We start from the raw sequence: 20,564 nt of genomic DNA, 5'->3' as shown, positions 1-20,564 counted from the left end.
TCTTCAACGCATGGCCTGCGGAGATCTTTGCTGTCACCCGCTGGCCATTTTGAAAATATAACTACTTATCATTAAAATGCAATTAAATAAAAAATAATTTCAATGAAGCCCACGGGCCACTAAGTTATGCTGCGGTATTTAGAATTGTAAGATGCTTTCCAAATTCACAAGGAACGCTGTGCATTTGATACTTTACATAATATTCCTATAAAAATAAATATTAAATAGACATGCTTCTTCAGCTCTCTACCAGCACCAAGAGGTACTTAAGTACTAGTAATAATGTCACAGGTAGATGGCTGAAACAGTAGTTCATTCAAGTGTGCTGTCTAGTGCCTTTCAGATACATCATGAAGGTTCTCGATACTTCGTTCTTTTCATATAAACACAAGAGGATCTCATCCACAGTCAGTCAGTCGTGAACAGTGTGATATTTGTGTGTAAGCACACACAGGTTCGTCATGTCAGCCATAGCCTATTGTGGTTTCATATTGCCAGACTTTTTTCATTAGTGGGAGACATATTCAGTGGATAATAACCATTACACGGCCATTTTAGATCATTTTTTCAGTTCACCTTCCATCACATAGCATCTATGAGTAAAAAGCGTAAATCAAGTGATTCTTGTCAGGTTTTTAATGAAAAGTGGACCAATTTGTACTTTTTTGTGCCAACAGACGATAAGCCAGTGTGTTTAATTTGTCGTGAGTCAGTGTCAGTTCAAAAGAATACAATATAAAACGACACTGTGAGACAAAGCATGCATCCAATTTTGATCACCTTCAAGGGCGGCTTTATGTGGAAAGTGAACCATCTCCAAATTGATTTAAAATGCTAGCAGGGTACGTTTAAAAGGCAGAGGGAAGAGAGCAAAGCTTGCGTCAAAGTAAGTTAAAAAATCAAAAGCCTTCTTGGGCGGAGAGTTTGTGAAAGAGTTTCTCATCACTGCTGAGGATATTCTGTGCCCAAATAATAAGGAAGTATTTAAAAAACCGAGTTTGTCTGGGGTAACTGTAGCATGATGCATCGAAGAACTTGCCAATGACATTGAAGGAACTTTAAAAAAATAGTCATCCGAATTTACGTCATATTCACTTGCTTTAGATTAGAGCACAGATGTGAAGGATACAGCACAACTGGCTATCTTTGTCTGTGGCACTGATCAACAATTCAATGTGACAGAAGAACTGCTAGCACTCATACTTATGATGGGAACGATGAAAGGCACTGATATTTTTGAAGCCGCCAAGAAAACGCTCCAGCGTTTCGACCTCAGCTTAACCAACCTCGAGGGTGTAGTAACAGATGGTGCCGCTGCTATGGTGGGAAAGAACGAAGGATTTGTTGTGCTGCTACGGAAAGAACCAGAGATAGAAGGAAAAGATTTTGTCCATTACCACTGTTTAATCCACCAGGAGAATTTGTGTGCAAAAACTATTGGATTTGAGAATGTCATGAAAGTTATTGTGATGTCGTCAACATTATTAGGGCAGGAGGATTGAATCATCATCAATTTCAAGAGTTTTTGATCCAAGGGTGCGAAGCGGATCACTGCGATGTGGTTTATTATAGTGATGTGAGTTGGTTGAGCTGAGGGAAGGTTCTTAAAAGAGTTTTTGACTTAAGGAGCGAAATACAGCAGTTCATGCAAACCAAGGGGAATCTGATATTGTGCAATTTAATGATCCGAAGTGGATACAGACTTTGCCTTCATGACCAACATCTTGTTGCATATGAATGTCCTAAATATGTGGCTACAAAGATCAACTGGTGCACACTCTGTTTGACCACATCAAAGCTTTTGTGACCAAGTTCAAACTTTGGGAGGCACAACTTGCAAAAAAAAGACTTAACTCATTTTCAACTTCTCGCTGAGTCCAACTGTTTGTCTCTTGATGAATACACTACAAAATAGCCATGTTGCGAAGTTAGTTCGAAGAGAGATTTAGTGATTTTCGTTACCAACAGTCTTCTTTAGATTTATTTTCAATGCCATTCAGTGTCAATGCTGCCAAAATGCCAGGCTCAGTACAAATGGAGCTGCTTGAACTCCAAAACAACTCTTCTTTGAGAGAAAAATTATTCAATGTGCCCTTGCTTACATTTTAAAGAGACTACATTTTTTTCTGAGGACGCATTCCCTAATGTTCGCCGGTATTCTTTGAAGATGTGCTTTGTTAGGAAGCACATACTTATATGAGCAGTTCTTCTCCAGAATGAAGCATGTGAATTCCAAGACAAGAACTCAGATTATGGACCAACAGCTCAAGAATACTCTGTGCATAGCGACTTCCAACATTGATGCCAACATCGACAAGCTGGTCAAGGAAAAACATTGCTAAGTTGCTCATTGACATTGTAAAAAATGAATGTTTTCTTCATTAAATTATCTTTTTTCAAGTATTGATTGTATTTACTTATCATGAACCTGACTCCTACCTACGCTCTTAAAGCCGAGTTTGTTTATTTTTATAGGATTTTATGTAAAGTATCAAATGCACAGCATTCCTTGTGAATCTGGAAAGCATCTTACAATTCTAAATACTTCAGTAAGGCTTAGTGGCCTCATTGAAATTTTTAATCAGCCCACACTGTCTGAAAGGTTGAAAACACCCCTGATCTAGAGGTGTTTACCTGATCCCAGATAAGATGTCAATTTTTGATGTGATTTGTAACTAGTTGTCAGATCATATTTTCTTAGGATTTTTGTTAGTTTTTTTGGAGTACTCCAGATATATGGAATGGTGATAGATTTAGTGTAATCTCTGCTATGAAGGGGGGAGGGGGGTTAACTGGTTTTAATATATTTTGGAATTTTTGGGGGTTGTAGTCATTGGTTAAGGTGTTAAAGATATGGTTAAGTTTAGTAGTTAAGGCATTGTTATCTGAACTGATTAATTTTGTCCTGTTATATAGGTTTTTTATAATCCCATATTATTGGGGGGGGGGATGATCGTCAGCCCAATGGCCAACACAATCCAATTTAGCCCGCTACGGGGCACCTTTTAGGATTCTAGGATCGACTTCATTTGCCTTTCTTCAGTCTCATTTCTTTAGTGTGAGCACCTGCATGCACATTATTGTTTTGTGATCCCTGAAGATGGCAATGTAACATTGCTGAAATATAGGTAGTTATTAATTAAAGTTTTTATAATTAATAATTTAGTTTACATTGTAATTTCCTAAAAATTAGAAGTATGTCTAACCAACATATAAACTTATTTACAAGAATTACGATCACCCATGGAGATTCCATTGCATCACACGGCAAGTTAAACCTGAAGATTAACACAACTAAATCAATTAGCCTTTCTAAAACGCTGCAAGGATAATGTGATCCTGAACTGTGTAAAACTAAAACACTGACTTATGCCACTGAAGGCTCTTGACATATACAGACGCACTAGCTTCACCTTTCTACAGGAGCAGATTGCTACTCCTGCGTTCTCTTGGCCAACACCAATGAAGCTATTTGTGCACTAGAAGTGGAGCTTGCTGCTATGCTGAACGCTGACATCTGGACAATCCTTTCCAATGTCTTGAATGCTTCAGCAGAAAAATAATTTCAAAGAATATGATGTCAGCACATTAAAAAATTTGAAAACTTAAAAAAGAACTCAGCCTCCAAACCCCAATTACCTCTCAACATGGTAATAAACCTATCATCCTTTACCCTGAAGAAATCAGCGCACTTGCACATGGCCACAACTTCACTATAGCACCTAAAAAGGTCCCTGCAGAAGAAATAACGATACAGGTAGAATGATGTTTCTGCAGCCTTCCCAACTATATTGCCAACAATATCAGACTGAATGTTCTTACTATGTAGCCAATGTTCTTACCCAAGATAAATCATCAAAACACAACCTACCAAAAGAAGAATTCAAAGCTCTGCAAGAAATGAAAAACAACAGAAAAATAGTAATTACTAAAGTGGATAAGGGAAATGCCACTGTGGTTCTAAACTGATCAGATTACACAGGAAGCTTTCCTCTTTACTTTTAGATCGGTCTACCTACTTCCCTATAGAATATGATCTTACCAGCACCCAAATCAGAACACTCCATAGGCTCCTTAAGAAAGTTACCTCTTGGCCTGTGGAAGTGACTACCAGACTAAAACCTTTTAACTCACTAGCCTGGTTGGCCGAGTGGTTAGCGTATCTACTGTCCAGCCAAAAGGCTGTGGGTTTGAATCTTGCCATGGGCATGGATGTTTGTGATTGTCTGTGAAAACACTAATGGTGGTGGTGGGCAGTAGATGGTGTTGGTATGGATGATGATAGTTGCTGTTCATTGTAGTTGGTGGATCGAGTGGTGGAGATGGAAAGTTGTAGCACAATTTCTGTAAATTAAATATGGAAATAGAATAAGAGCAAAGAAACAGAATAAACAAAGCTGGTATGGTAGGAAATTAGCTGAAAATTTATATGGAATAAGGTGAAAAATCAGTCAAAATACTGAAGTAGCTATATATAATACAGTTTTCAAACCAAATTTTAACTTATACAACTAGGAGTTTGATCAGAAATAAAAAGGTTCATCAAAGATTAGAGACGAATATAGGAATGTCTGAAAAAAACATTAGAACAGTGAACAGATAGCATCATATTAAAAATGAAGATTGGTATCACATTCTTCATAAGCATAATAATAAATTTAGTTTAATCCTTTATCCAAGTGTGAGCAAACAAAGTTTGCGCCTGAAAGTATCTTCAGGACTGGGGTAAGGTGGTACAACACCAGAACACTCCTTGCAAAGGTGGAGCAAGCTACCAACACTCCTATAACCAAGTGAAAAATAAACTTTCACCATCTTTCTCTAAATCCAGAGTAATTTATTAAAAAAGGGTGGCACACCATTTGGCAACTCCTATAGGTAGAGATGACCTGCTAATGTTTCTGCCTTGTATCTCCATATGGGCCTGGCTCCCACTGAAGAGACCTCAATAAAGGTCGAAACTAGTCTGGGTTGTGGCCCTTCCCTTAATGCATAACATTAGACATATCCGCAAGGAGATGTGTTTTGCATTATGGGAGATACTGAGATAGGAGTGTTGGTAGCTTGCTCCACCTTTGCAAGGAGTTGCCTGGTGTTGTACCACCTTACCCCAGTCCTGAAGATACTTTCAGGCGCAAACTTTGTTTGCTCACACTTGGATAAAGGATTAAACTAAATTTATTATACTCTAACCAAGTGAAAAATAAACTTTCAACATCTTCATAAGCATTTTTTTCTTATCGTTCTGTCATCACTAGCAATCTCATTTAATATTTTTGAAACAAACTGCTCTAATCACTGTCATTTTGAATATCTTCATTTTTATATCACTTTTAAGATTTCTGGTTGAATTCATGATATCAACCTTATATTCTTTACAAAACCTTCCTGTGACTTTTGTTTAGCTATTTTTACACTAACCTAGATTTTCTATTTCTCTATATTCTCTGAGGGCACATGTTGACTTAATAGCCAAGAATTATCATATTAAAAATGATAAGCAGCACCCCCCCACCCCAATTGACTATTTACTTCCTTAAGTTGGTTCTTATTTTCAAATTTCTTTACTTCTCTCTTCAATAATATTTGTTTATTTGAGTCCACAGTTCATATATGTAAGTTGTTCAACTTTTACTATGCATTTTTCTTTTCAATGAAATGTTTTTTCAATGTTGCTCCCACCCAAAAAAGGTTATTTGCATACTTCTACTGTATTTTATATCATGGGTAGGCTAGGATTTTATTTCTATTTTTTATCAGTTTTATATATTTTAAAAAATGTTTAATTTTTTTTTTATTTTTTACATGGTCCTGAAATCCTGATCTAGAGAGCAAACGTGGAACTTTTTCAAGCCACTTCAGGCCTCCAAATAAGCAAATGGGTAATGACATTCATCTCGTACTTAAAGACTAACAAAAATCCATGCATTTGCACACCTGAGAGAGTACTTTTTTGGAAACTATCTGGTTCATTATGCAAATTAAGTTTAAGCCACTTAAGATTAATTAATAAAATATTTAGTTTTTTGGTTTCTGTCTCAGCTTTTACATGTCTGTAACTGACCATCACCTTTGAAGAGTTTGATGAAATGCTATGGAAGTCAATTCTTGACATGGATGTAAAATTGCCATTTATTAAAGTTTTTAACAGATGACTACATTAAAATATGCTGATGGAAGAACAGAATGTAATTAATCATTAGCAAATATACCTTGTTCTGTTGGCAGGGATATATACATAGTAAGGAGTGGTCGAATAAGCCTAAAAAAAAGAAAAAAAAAACAACATATTATTCCATTAAAATGAAACTGCTTTATATATTAGCTTGTAATATAGGAAAAGTTTAACTTATGATGTATAAACTAGCAATTAGAAGAATAACTGCTGACTAATATAACTAACTTTTAAAAATTCAATTATTGTAATTAAGTTAAAGATCAATTTAAATAATCACCATTTAAATACAGGGTGGCTAAAATAACTTTCCCTCTTTGGAGGCATCTGTAGCTAAACCAATAAACGAAATGATACCAAATTTTGAGACGTTTGAAGGCACGGGGGGAGATGATTTCCGTGAAAAAAAGATTTAGTACCAAAAGTCACCGTTAGGGGAAATTTTGGATGGCGAAGCCGAAAGCAAGCGGATAATTACATTAAAGGCAGATAAAATGGAATAATAACATTTCGATGGTGTAAGCAACAGTCGCATCACTCATTCCAGCTGGATATGTGATGCGTTACAATGATAATAATAATAATTAAACTAAAACAACAACTTGCGAGAGACACAGAAATTAATGTACTGATTGAACTCACAGGAAATAATGTTTCATTCATCAGAATCAGGGTTCCCTGGATCACATACACGATTTTCAACGTGCTGCCCTTTCTTGTGTACAACAAATTGCATCCGATGTGCGACATGCTCTACATCTGAGCGTAAGGAGTCGGATTGGATGTTCATAACAGCCCGTTTTATGTTCTCTTTCAAGACATGCAAGTTGGGAATGCCACCAACATACACAATGGATTTCAAATACCCCCACAGCCAAAAGTCACATGGAGTGATGTCCTGGGATTGAGGAGGCCATGCCGTTGGAAAGAACTGACTGATAACCCTCTCATTACTGAAATGTTGGCGTAAAAGGTGCTGTACTGAACTTTCAATGTGTGGCCGTGCTCCATCCTGCATAAAAAATTATGGAATCCAAACAGTGTCTTTGCAGCAATGCAGGAATGACAAAATTTTCCGCCATTCATCAATAAATCTCTCCAGTAAATGGAGCAGGTTACAGGACCTGTATTTGAGCACAATTCATCAGTCATTCGAATAACTGCCTAAACGTTCCCAATCCCATTTTAAGTGGAATTAGTGGCCCTGCTGTCACATACGCACAGTAAAATTTGCATAATCCATTTTACCTGTGTTTACTGCAAATATTTGATGCTTTCTGCTCTGCCAGTGCCAAAATTTCCCCTATTGGCGACTTTTGGTACTAAATCTTTTTTTTTTTTTTTTGCGGAATTCATCTCCCCATGCCTTTGAAAGTCTCAATATAAAATGTGGTCTCATTCCGTGTATTAGTTTTAGCTACAGATACCTTAGAGGGAAAGTTAATTTATGACCACCCTGTATATTACATAACTAATACCAAGATGCCTAAACTTTTTTGATTTCTGAACTGGGTTGTAAACACAGGTGGATTATTGTTTAATTTGTATGTAAATGACATAGGAAAGGAATGCTTAAATGGTGATATATAGTTGTTTGCAGATGATGCAAAGTTGGAGAGAGAGTAATGAGAAGTAGAACAGATGTAGCTTTACAAGAGGACCTAAATAGACTATCTGAATGGGTGAGTATGTTGGAATATCAGTTTAATGTAGCAAAGTGGATATGTTTTAAAATTTGGGAAGCAAAGATGGGATGCAGAGTATAGGATTGGTGGAGATATTTTATAGAAGGTGGAGGAGATGAAAGATCGGTGAGTGAAGGAGGATAGGGACTTGAAATTTTTGTGGATATTTTGCTAAAACTGTGAGAACAGTGGATTATGGGAATAATGAAGAAAACACTAATGCATAGAAGTATTCTACACATTCTATCATACAGGGCTTTCATCAGGTACCATATGGATTACTGTGCACAGATTTGGCCACCTGGTTTTCAAAAGGATGATGCACTGTTGGTGAGGATTCAGAGACAATTGACTGTCAGTTTTTAGTTTGAATGTGGAATATAAAGACAGATTAGGAGAATGCAAATTACAGAGCCTAGTGATAGAAGGAAGAGGGTAGACACGATTGAGATGTATAATTGGTAAAGGGGTAATTACCAGATTAACATGCATGAAATTTTTCATAGAATATCTGGAAACAGGGGGAGAATGAGAGGATATCCCTGGAAGCTGTATAAGGCAGGTGCGAACAAGGGAGTAAGGAATAGATTATTTGCATGGAAAGTGGTGTGGTGATTGGAATGTGCTGCCTGAAAGTGTAATGAGTGCAGAGACAGTGAATACATTTACGTCAAGGTATGATGATAAGTTGTGCATGTGAAAGTGGGACCTCCCGCGATGAGTTTCTTGACTCCATATAGGTCTGCTGATAATAAAAAAATAAAATAATAATATTAATTTGTCTTAAAAAAAAAAGATCACCCATAAGAAAGCTTTACAAACACAAATAACTTATGCAGAGTTTGAATCCAGAGCATTCGTAGTAAACAAGCAATGCCTTTTATATGAAGCTACTTTTATATTAAACTACAATTCTGCACTGCATATATTCCTTTACAGCTCACCTGACATTACAACACTGTTCAATTGCATACATTTATGAACTCCTTGTTTCAGATATAATCAATCCCTTTAACTGAGAGTGCAGTGAGTGCAGAAATAGTGAATTCAAGAATAAGTATGATAGCTGGTGCAAGTAGTATGTGGCCTCCCTCGATGAGTCGCTGACTCCCTGGAGGTCTCTCTTAATAATAATAATAATTCATTTTCAATTAAAAACCAGCCATTTACATATAAAGCACATCTGAATAAGGAGAATAAGAATTTAAGAACATGTTATTTGGAACTACAGCAGTAAACAATAGTTAGTTATCGACAACTAATTTTATCTAATTCTACACATGTAGATTTTTACAACAAACTTATTAAATTGGAGAGAAAACAAAAACAATATTTCTAAAGTAGGATAACAACTAAATGGAATAGAGAATGTTGATGCAGGTAGAATGGCCTGAAAGACACAGAGACTGTTATGTTTGTACACAAATGTAAGGAGTATTCGAAACAGGAGAGCTGAGATTGTTGCATTGATTGAGTCAATATGCTCAAGGATAATTGGAATAAGTGAAACTTGGTTGCCTAAGGAGGATGTGATGTCAGGAATAGAAATAGAAGGATAGAAATGTGAAAAGAGGAGGGGGAAGTGCTGTTAATGATTGCAGAGAAATTGTGTCCACAGAAAATTGTATCAAGTTGATAGTGCATGCACAGATTTTGAATCTGTTGTGGTGTGAAGTTGAAATAAACAGGTTAGTATAACTGATAGGATACTATTATAGGCTAGGTAATGTAGAGAATACTGATTGTGAAATGTTTAGGCAACTTATTTGGGCATGTAAAAAGAAGGTGATCCTGATGGAAGACTTTAATTACAGAAATAAAGAATTGAAAGGAGGAGATAGTGTACCAGAACAAGGAGAGTGAGTCTGTTGAGTTTCTGAGATATATATATCACAAGCAGCATGTGACTGAAGCAACTAGAGGCTGTAACATTTTGGATTTGGTGATAACTTCACAAGATGTAGTTGTTACTGAGGTGTTGACACTGCTGCCAGTTGGTGAGAGTGATCATGAGTGCTTGTTTGGGAAGTGATAAAACAAGAAAAGGTTACTGCACAAATATGGATATATGTGGAACTATATACGGGTCATTATAGGAAGCTCTGTAGTCAGTTAGCATCAGTACGTTGGGTAGATGATCTGAGCAGAAAAGATGACAATGCATGGAAACTCACAAGGCAGTATCTGACAAAAGTAATGTATAACTGCATACCAAGGGTTAAGTGAGTAAATAGAGTAGGAGTGAAATGGATGAACAGTGAAATCAAGCAAGCTGTGCTGGAAAATAAAATGTTATGAAGGAAGTTCAAGATCGACAATGGTGGTGATCGGATCCATGAAGAGTATAAAGCCGCTGAGCATAGTGAAGAAAGAAAAGGCGCAGTATGAGAGGAGATTGGCTGGTCAGGCCAAGGTCCATTCAAATAAATAAAATAGTACACCAAGGGAATACTATTTTTCAATTATTCAATGCAATATTAGAATATGCTGTAAGTGAACTAGAGTGGAATGACAAAAGGATTAATCTCAATGGTAAAAAACTAAACCATTTTTATGATATGCTGATGATATTGTGGTAACAGCAAACAACAAAAATAAACTAGAAGAAACAATGAATGAATCAAAAGCAGTATCAAACAAGTAGGATTATACATAAGCTATGAGAAAACTAAAATAATGATAAATATCGAAGGAAACCAGATGAAAGAAGAACAAATAACAATAAACAATAACAAAATATAACAAGTACAGGAATATATATTCTTTGGAAGAACTTTTACATTAGGAAAAGTAGCATTTATGAAGAAATAAAAAGAATTCAACTAGGCTGGACAGTTTTTGGCAAAATGAACAAATTCCTGTGCATTAAAATAAAACCAGAAAAATAGAGCCAAACTTTGCAACCAATGTGTCATCCCAGTTATGACAGGATCAGAGACATGGCCAATAACCAAATAAATACTAGTCTTTTACTAAAATAAAGAGCCAAAAGGCTTCGCTTCGGCAATGCAAAATTATATAAATTAAGTGGATATTAAATCCAACATCATTTCAAAGCCGAATATAAAAACTATAAAAGTTTCGTACGAAAATTGACCAGACAGCTTGCGGGAATACACTCGCTACCATACTACAATGTTGAAAGTTTATTTTTCACTTGGTTAGAGTATAATAAATTTAGTTTAATCCTTTATCCAAGTGTGAGCAAACAAAGTTTGCGCCTGAAAGTATTTTCAGGACTGGGGTAAGGTGGTACTCCTATAGGTAGAGATGGCCTGCGAATGCTTCTGCCTGGTATCTCAGCTTGGGCCTGGCTCCCACTGAAGAGACCTCAATAAAGGTCGAAACTAGTCTGGGTAGTGGCCCTTCCCTTAATGCATAACATTAGACATATCCGCAAGATGTGTTTTGCATTATAGGAGATACCGAGACAGGAGTGTTGGTAGCTTGCTCCACCTTTGCAACGAGTTGCCCTAGTGTTGTACCACCTTACCCCAGTCCTGAAAATACTTTCAGGCGCAAACTTTGTTTGCTCACACTTGAATAAAGGATTAAACTAAATTTATTATACCATACTACAAGTTGCCCTAGTAGAAACTTATAGGTGACACAAACGCTCAAAGTGCCCATATATTCACCTCCTATTAGTCCATTTTGGTAAGGTTTCAATGGTCTGACAGTTGTTTCAAACTCATTGGTTTTCATCAGAGACCAGGCAGAAACCTAAGAGAGCAAAAACTCTCAGTACCAAGGAACTCGAAGTGTTGGAGAGGTGTATTTTCTGTAAGCGAACTGAAATGATGTTGAATTTAATGTCCACTTAATTTACATAATTTTGCATTGCCGAAGTGAAGCCTTTTGGCTCTTAATTTTAGTACATACTTTTATGCACCGACCGAGAGTTTGCTTACGGAAAATATAAATTACTAGTCTGACTGCTATTTGAATCAAGGTTTTTCAATAGCTTTAATACCTCTAACTTATCTACCTGCATTCTTTTTTCCAGTCTGCAGCACACACACCCCATTACTCCCACCCCTGACTTTTTCCCTTAAATCCCTCCTCTTCCCTCCAAAAATACTTTCTATCTTCAGATCCTTCTCTCACCCCCCTCTCCCAAACACTCTCTACCCACCCTTAATAACAATAATATTATACATATATAAAAAACCGTTTTTTTCAAATAATTCCCTCGCATTACTTTACCCCCACTTCCTTTAACATCTTAACAGCAGATGAAGGCACATCACCGGGATAAGGAGATAGAAAAGAACGTCTAAATTTCCTCCTTCATGACTGAAGTATTACTTTTATAACACTTCAGTAATGCCCTAGAATTTGGGTAAAGAGCCAATGACATTGTAAAAAAAGGGGCATTCCTAAACGAAAGTAAGCTATATTAGCCATTAAAATTACAAATTAAATTGCAATACATTTTTGGCAAAAGTTACAAATTTCATAAGGACGTTAAGGAATTAATGTACAGTGCTTACAGAAAACTGTGTGGAGAGACATTTCAGTATTGAATATATTCAATCTGAACTGCGATACAGCTCTCATAATGTTGTAACATGCTTAGCACCAAATGATTCAGGAGTTCTCAAGGCAAACTGCCCCCCCCTCCTCCCTCAGAGCAAGAATGAGTCCTTGTTTGTTTTCTGGAAGGGAATTTCAAGCAGCAATGCATCTCCCTGTTGTGTATCCCAAACATTGGGGTTGCGATTTGGGGAGCCTGCTGGCCACGAGATTCGATTAATATCCTTGGTCTCCAGAAGTATCTCCACTGCTTGTGTAGAATGTGGTGTTGTACTGTCATCCATAAAAATGAATTCTTTGCGCACTATGGAACAATCAAACATGATGTTGAAGAACTTCAGTGCAATATCATAGCAATCCATCAGTCATAGTCCCTTTTTTTAAGCACTTGTAGCTTGGTGCCTCTATTAAGCATAATGCTTCTCCACACCATGACCCCAGCACTGTTGTATCTAACCCTTTCAAGAACATTCTTGCAATGGTAAGCAGTACCACTTTCACACCAGATCAAGTGTTATCTAGAATCAGAGGAAAGACTAAAACGACTCTCACCTATAAAAAGTACATTAGCCTATTGGTGTGTTGTCCAATTTTTATGGATACAACACTACTGAAAACATGCTTTATGATGAGCTGTGGATAAAGGGATGCAGACTATAGGAATTCGGGCATATAGGCCTATTTGTCGCACATCTTGCAATAGTTTGTTAAGATATCTGCACATCTGTGGTTGAATGGAGCCAACTTGCAAGCTGACTTACTGTTGTGTGTCAATTACATTTTACTGTTATAACTAACAATCTATCTTCATGATCCATGGTAGAGCGAGAGTGACCTCTTAGCAAATGTCTGAAACACATTCCATTGGTTTGGAATGCTGCCTGGATACAATGCTAAGTGAGATATTAGTAATTTTGTGGCCTGCCCAATTCTATCCAATTCAAACTTTCCAATAATTCTTCCCTGCAGGAAATCATCTAGATGATGTCTTTGAGACATTACAAGACATCCAAGTTGGCAGCTTTATTCCTTCACTAAAGGAGTTTTCTTCAAACACAATTTGCTTAGCACAGCCTTTGGCCTTTTATCTTGTTGAGTGCAACCACATGACCCCTTTGCGCATGATTTGAAAATCTGAATGTGTATCCGCTTTCTACTCGAAATCGTCAGTTATACAAATTGTCACAAGCTGATTCATCTGAATTTGTGGCTGTTACCAGATGGTCACCTCATTTATAGATTCCAATATTACAAGGCGGATCATAAGTCATGTAACATTCCATAGAAATGGCTCTCTATGAACAAAAAGCTGAAAATGGAAGGCATTTGTATGGAAGTAATGGAAGTAACATGATGTGGTTTTTCATAACTAATAAAAATAATCTGGTGATGTTCAAAAAAATTCAAAATTTGCTTGACAAAGATGGGCCATCCGGTATTATTTGATTCAATGTTCTTCTATAATAAGCCTATGTAAATCTATAAATTCTCTCATTTTACATGCTTTCTCCTCTCTCTCCAGTCTATATATCTCCATAGCTACTGCCCATAATGATAATTTTCCTTATGTCTATAAGATTTATCTATCTAGGTGGGTCACAGTCCTCTTCAGATGATCTTGGTTGGTTGAGTTTTTAGTTTAATTGCACCCAACTGTGTATTTTGTTCTATTAACATCCATCTCACACTAGAGATAGCTTCATACAAATTGCTTGTATAATCACTCACACCATCATTACCTTTGATATTTCTAGTCTCATTGAATTTAATCTCTTTGAAATCATTAAAAATACTCCATTGCCCTTTGTGTTTTGTCTGTTCTCCCTAAAAACAGTTAATCCATCACAGTGTAATCCTGTAATGATAATAACTAACTCTGCACACACTTCATTATATGGCACGAATATGAGAGACTATTCCTGCCTCAGTCCTGAGAAACTTTTCAAATCTCAACAAATATGGATATACAAAACTGCCCCAATAGGCTCTACGCCTGACTTTATTTGCCTTTCTTCATCCTCATTTATTCAGTGTTAGTTCCTGTATGCACATATCATTGTTCTGTGATCCTTGATATGGCAATGTAACATTACTGAAATATTGGAAGTATTAATTAAAGTTATTGTAACTAATATCCAGGATACATTGTAATTTCCTCAAAAATAATAGTTACTGTACTAGACGGAGTCATAGAGCAATTGACTACTAAACTGAAGTTTTGTTGGAAGTTTTTTTCACTTGGCTAGACTATAAATTATATATTTAGTTTAATCCTTTATACAAGTGTAAGCAAACAAAGTTTACGCCTGAAGTACCTTCAGGACTGAGGCAACTCGTGGCAAAGGTGGACTGACTTCACATCACTTGCCTTAGTATCTCATAATGCAAAGCACATCGCCTTGCAGACATGTATAATGCTGCATTATGGGAAGGGCAACTTTTTCCATCTTACTACCCAGACCAGTTTCGACCTTTATTGAGGACTCTTCAGTAGGAGCCAGACCCAGAGGTGATACCAAGGTTGAAGCAATGCAGAAGTCATATTTCCATATATGAGTCGCCAAAAGGTGTCACACCTTATTATTAAATTACTCTGGATTAGAAAGATATTGGAAGTTTTTTCACTTGGTTAGACTATAAATTATATATTTAGTTTAATCCTTTATCCAAGTGTAAGCAAACAAAGTTTTACACCTGAAGTATCTTCAGGACTTGGGCAACTCGTGGCAAAGGTGAACTGACTTCACATCACTTTTATAAAGTGAAGTTTTGTTTAAGTGAGTCACATGTAGAGATAAAAACTTCCTCGTAGGAATTTAAAGAAATATTATTATTATTACAGGCTACTCCAAGGACTCCTTAGACTCATCGAAGGAGGCCCTAAACATCACAAAGCACTATCCAATGTTTGCACAGTATCTATCATACTTTGTTTTGACTGCAAATGAGTTCAAAACAAAGTATAATAGATACTGTGCAAACATTGGATAGGCTCTGGCAACTTTTTCCACTCATTCACCATTCTCCAAGCCAAAAACCTAGTTCTAACAATATTGCTAACTACATTTTTACGAGATTGTACAAGATTTATAAGATTAATTCAGAGGAAAAATTTCCTCTGAATTAATCTCATAAAAACACTTCAGTAATTTGTATGTCTCAATCATATCAACTCTTTTCTGCTTGTCAACCAATTTCTGTATGTATGTAACCCACAAATCTTTAACCTGTTCTCATAAGGTTCATTCCATAAACTTGCTACCATCTAGGTCACTCGCCTCTGGATCCTCTCCACCTCTTCATCATCATCACGATGAAATCCAGGTAACTAGATCTGCATGCAGTAGTCAAGCTGGGGTCTTATCAAGGCTTGATAAAGAGGAACAATAACCTGCTTGTCTCTGCTCGACAAAATATTCCTCAGTAACCAAGTAATCCAATGAGCTGCTTTAGCCAATTTTACATTATGCTCTCTAAACTTGAACTCCCTATCCACTAACACTCACAAATCTCTGGCTTCATCAATTTCCTGGAGTACAGTTCCCGGTAATCTTTTCACCTCAAAATGCATAACCTTACACTTTGCCAAATTAAAATGACACACATTGTCCTTTATTCAGACTGCCAGTCTATCCAAATCATCATGCAAAATTTTAATATCATCTGGATTAACTACTGCTCTACCCAACTCTGCATCATCTGCAAAGAACTGAAAAGTTCCTCTCAGATTCTTTCCTATATTGTTAATGTACAAATTAAACAGTAGCAGTCCAAGAACCCTGTGACATACCATTAGTCACAGGCATTCGTTTGGACTCTACTCTTGAATAAACTACGCTACGATATTTCTCCATCAACCATTCTCTCATCCACTGCACCAATCCTATATCCATCCCCATGGGCTGCAATTTGCTGATTAGAATTCCATGTGGTATCCTGTCATAGCTTTTGCAAAGTCCAGCAATATCACTGTAAACCCATTACCTTTATTCAACTCAACTGTCACTGTATTATAAAGTGTGAGAAAGTTACTAAGGCGTGACCTACCCTTCAGAAAACCATGTTGTCCCCCATATAGTATCCCTATTTCCATCTATCCATTCCTGTATTTTGCTATTAACCAACTTCTCTAGTACTCTGACCACAACTTCTGATATGCTGATCAGTCAGTAATTTCTACATCAGTCTTGGAGCATCCTTTATGCAATGGTACTATTTTCCCCTCTTTCTACCCCCTTGGGACTAACCCAGAGCTGAGACTTAAATTAAATAACATGGTCAGAGGCATTGCAAATTCCATAGTGCATTCTCATAAAACTCAAACTGGTATACCATCTTATCCCATAGCTGAATTCACATCAAGTTCTGTACACGACCATTTCATTTACCTTAGTTTTCATATAACCCTTTGTCTCTCTGGTTACTGCAATATCTCCACCTGGATGATATACTCTTTCAAAGTGTTCACTTAGTAATTCTACTATTTTGCATGATCCAGTTACCTCCCTGCCTTTGGCATTCATTAAAATCATTCTGCTATAAACATTCTTCCTTTTATCTGAAGCATACTGAAACAACTTTTTGGAATTATCTTTGGAATGCACTGCCTGTTTTCTTTCATAGTCTACTTTTGCCTTTCTTACCACACTGGTTACCCTTCTGGCCTGTGCTTTGTACTGCTCAAGTGCCTGCTTGTCACATTTCTCCTTAAATTCCCTCCACATTTTTTTTTTTTTTAAAGCTCCAGCTTAATGATGGCATTTATCAATTTATGCTTGTCATACCAGCCCTGTAATTCCACATATATTCTTCCCCTTAACTGAAAATTCCATATTTAGCTGCCTACCAGATCAAGACCATATGATCATTCTCACCAATTAATGGCAATGTGGCAATATTGGTTATAGACACATTCTCTGATGCAATTACTAGATCTCACACTCTCAAATCCAATGGTGTCATTCTCCCACATGGTGTCTCCACCTTGTTGTAGTTGGGGGGGGGGGTGCTTGCAGATTTCCAATGATCTTGTGAGCTATACTGGCAGTAGCACTGCTACTAGCAGGGCCTCCCAAGCTGGACATATCACAGGTGAGAGACAAACAAAGAGAGTCACTCTGGTCCTCCAGGCTGAGGGTTGACCATGGGCCAACAACCCCATCTCGTGAAAAAATCAACAAGTCATGAAACATGTACCAAATAATCTTCACTAGACAGACTTAAATGGATATCGACCAAGACCTTGGAATAATAGTTTATAAATAGGTTCACGAAATGTCAGAAGCTTGTACAGGAGTTGGACTGTACACCCACAGATGCGAGACTCTTCGACACTTGTGCACATGTCAGAAGAAGGAGAATCCATTCCAACAATAGGGTATTCAACCTGTCTTGTGGGATGAGTTGCTTATTATTACACGTTGGAAAATTAACTTTTCTTTTATGAACATTGTAGTTTTTAAAGTCTTAACTATTTTGCTTGTATAACAGTTGGAAAATCTTACATATAAAGCATATAATTTCGCATGTTGGTGACAAATTCATATATCCTTTATTTCTTTCTCCCCTTCAAGCATGAATTGAGTATTCTTGGCAATCTGCCAGACCGGGTTCTATGAACTGTGGACAAACAATAGTAACAATGCAAGAGACACATTGGACAGGAAAAGAAAATTTGAAGAAAGAAATCTTTTTGCTACTTTTGTGGAAACAATCCCGACAAACATGAATTTGGAACAAGTTTCACTGATGACCACAGTTTTTAGGAAAAAATTGTGGTCATCAGTGATCAAATTTGAAGATTTAATTAAAGAATAAGCAAACTAAGAGTACAAGCAAAATCCGGAACTTCAGAGGAGCCGAGTGTGATTAACTATTTTCTAGTTGGTGTCATTTTTAAGGTCATTCATAAACAGCAAATATTTTTGGGCACATTCAAATCGACTGAGATACAATATTAACAAACTAGATATAACAGACAAGAGAAGAAAATATGAGTGTGAATTAAAACAGAAATAGAAAAATATGCCACCGGAAGAGAATGAAAATATCGAAAACATCTGGAATCATATTAAGGATAGCAGAAAAGAAGTAGCAGAAAATTCAATTAGAATTCAAAGTAAAATGCAGTGTAAAAAATGGTTCAATGAAGAACATTCACTAACTGAAGTAGAGGGAAAGGCAGAAAACCGAGTGGTCTGTTAAACCATGGGGGGGGGGGACCTTTGTCCAGCAGTGGACAAAACCAAACGGTTGAAGAAGAAGCTGAAGTAGAGGAGAGTATAAAGAAGCTCAAAGACAACAAGGCATCAGGCACTGATGGAATAGTAGCCGAACTCATTAAATACGGGGATAGTGAATTACATAAGCTGGTGAGTTTAATATGGGAAAAACAAGAGATTCCTGCAGAATGGGAAGAATTGCTAATCATTCAAGTATGTAAAAAGGGAAGCAAAAATGAATGATGTGAAAATTAAAAATTACAGGGGAATATTGCTACTGTCAGCAGGCTACAAAATTTTACCTAATATCATACTAAAAAAGGATATCACCTTATAATAGATTTAGTTTAATCCTTTATCCCAGTGAGAGCAAACAAAGTTTGCGCCTGAAAATATCTTCAGGACTAAATATATAGTGTTGTACTATCTTATCCAGTAAGTAGTGCAACACCAAGGCAACTCGTGGCAAAGGTGGAGCAAGCTACCAGGCACTTCTAACCCAGTATCTCCCATAATGCAAAACACATTTCCTATGTGGATATGTATACTGTTATGCATTAAAGGGATTGGCCATCTACCCAGACTAGTTTCGACCTTTATTGAGGTCTCTTCAGTGGGAGCCAGGCCCAGAGCTGGAGATACCAGGCAGAAGCAGTAGCAAGTCATCTGTGCCTATGGGAGTTGCCAAAAGGTTTATCACCTTTTTTAAAAATTACTCTGGATTTAGAGAAAGATGTTGAAAATTTATTTATCACTAGGTTAGACTATAATAGATTTAGTTTAATCCTTTATCCCAGTGAGAGCAAACAAAGTTTGCGCCTGAAAATATCTTCAGGACTAAATATATAGTGTTGTACTATCTTATCCAGTAAGTAGTGCAACACCAATATAGGAGGATTAAACTAAATCTATTATAGTCTAACCTAGTGATAAATAAATCCAGAGTAATTTTTTAAAAAAGGTGATAAACCTTTTGGCAACTCCCATAGGCACAGATGACTTGCTACTGCTTCTGCCTGGTATCTCCAGCTCTGGGCCTGGCTCCCACTGAAGAGACCTCAATAAAGGTCGAAACTAGTCTGGGTAGATGGCCAATCCCTTTAATGCATAACAGTATACATATCCACATAGGAAATGTGTTTTGCATTATGGGAGATACTGGGTTAGAAGTGCCTGGTAGCTTGCTCCACCTTTGCCACGAGTTGCCTTGGTGTTGCACTACTTACTGGATAAGATAGTACAACACTATATATTTAGTCCTGAAGATATTTTCAGGCGCAAACTTTGTTTGCTCTCACTGGGATAAAGGATTAAACTAAATCTATTATAGTCTAACCTAGTGATAAATAAATTTTCAACATCTTTCTCTAAATCCAGAGTAATTTTTAAAAAAGGTGATAAACCTTTTGGCAACTCCCATAGGCACAGATGACTTGCTGCTGCTTCTGCCTGGTATCTCCAGCTCTGGGCCTGGCTCCCACTGAAGAGACCTCAATAAAGGTCGAAACTAGTCTGGGTAGATGGCCAATCCCTTTAATGCATAACAGTATACATATCCACATAGGAAATGTGTTTTGCATTATGGGTTAGATACTGGGTTAGAAGTGCCTGGTAGCTTGCTCCACCTTTGCCACGAGTTGCCTTGGTGTTGCACTACTTACTGGATAAGATAGTACAACACTATATATTTAGTCCTGAAGATATTTTCAGGCGCAAACTTTGTTTGCTCTCACTGGGATAAAGGATTAAACTAAATCTATTATAGTCTAACCTAGTGATAAATAAATTTTCAACATCGATATCACCTTATGTTGAAGAAAATATTGGTGAATATCAAGCAAGATTCCAAAGAAACAGATCAACAATTTACTAAATGTCTACACTAAGATACTAGGGGAAAAAAAAGGGAATATAATCTGCAGGTCCATGTTTTATTTGTAGACTTTA

At 36.9% G+C, this 20,564-nt stretch overlaps 1 protein-coding gene across 7 annotated transcripts in view; it reads right to left on the bottom strand.

Moving 5' to 3' along the window:
* Positions 1-20,564, bottom strand: part of LOC150093675 (transcription factor CP2-like) — a 357,564-nt gene that overhangs the window by 56,315 nt on the left and 280,685 nt on the right. For all 7 annotated transcript variants that reach the window (XM_090412621.1, XM_090412620.1, XM_090412622.1 and 4 more), the window contains one exon: positions 6,213-6,262. In XM_090412621.1, the coding sequence (XP_090268747.1) occupies positions 6,213-6,262 (50 nt within the window). The remainder of the gene's footprint in view (positions 1-6,212; positions 6,263-20,564) is intronic.

The sequence above is a fragment of the Typopeltis vanoorti genome, chromosome 23 (assembly GCF_054136105.1).
Source record: "Typopeltis vanoorti isolate ZY-2024b chromosome 23, IOZ_Tvanoo_1.0, whole genome shotgun sequence".
NCBI classification, from domain to species: Eukaryota; Metazoa; Arthropoda; class Arachnida; order Uropygi; family Thelyphonidae; genus Typopeltis; species Typopeltis vanoorti.
The sequence above is the reverse complement of the archived record's forward strand: the minus strand, read 5'-3'. Positions and strand labels throughout refer to the sequence as shown.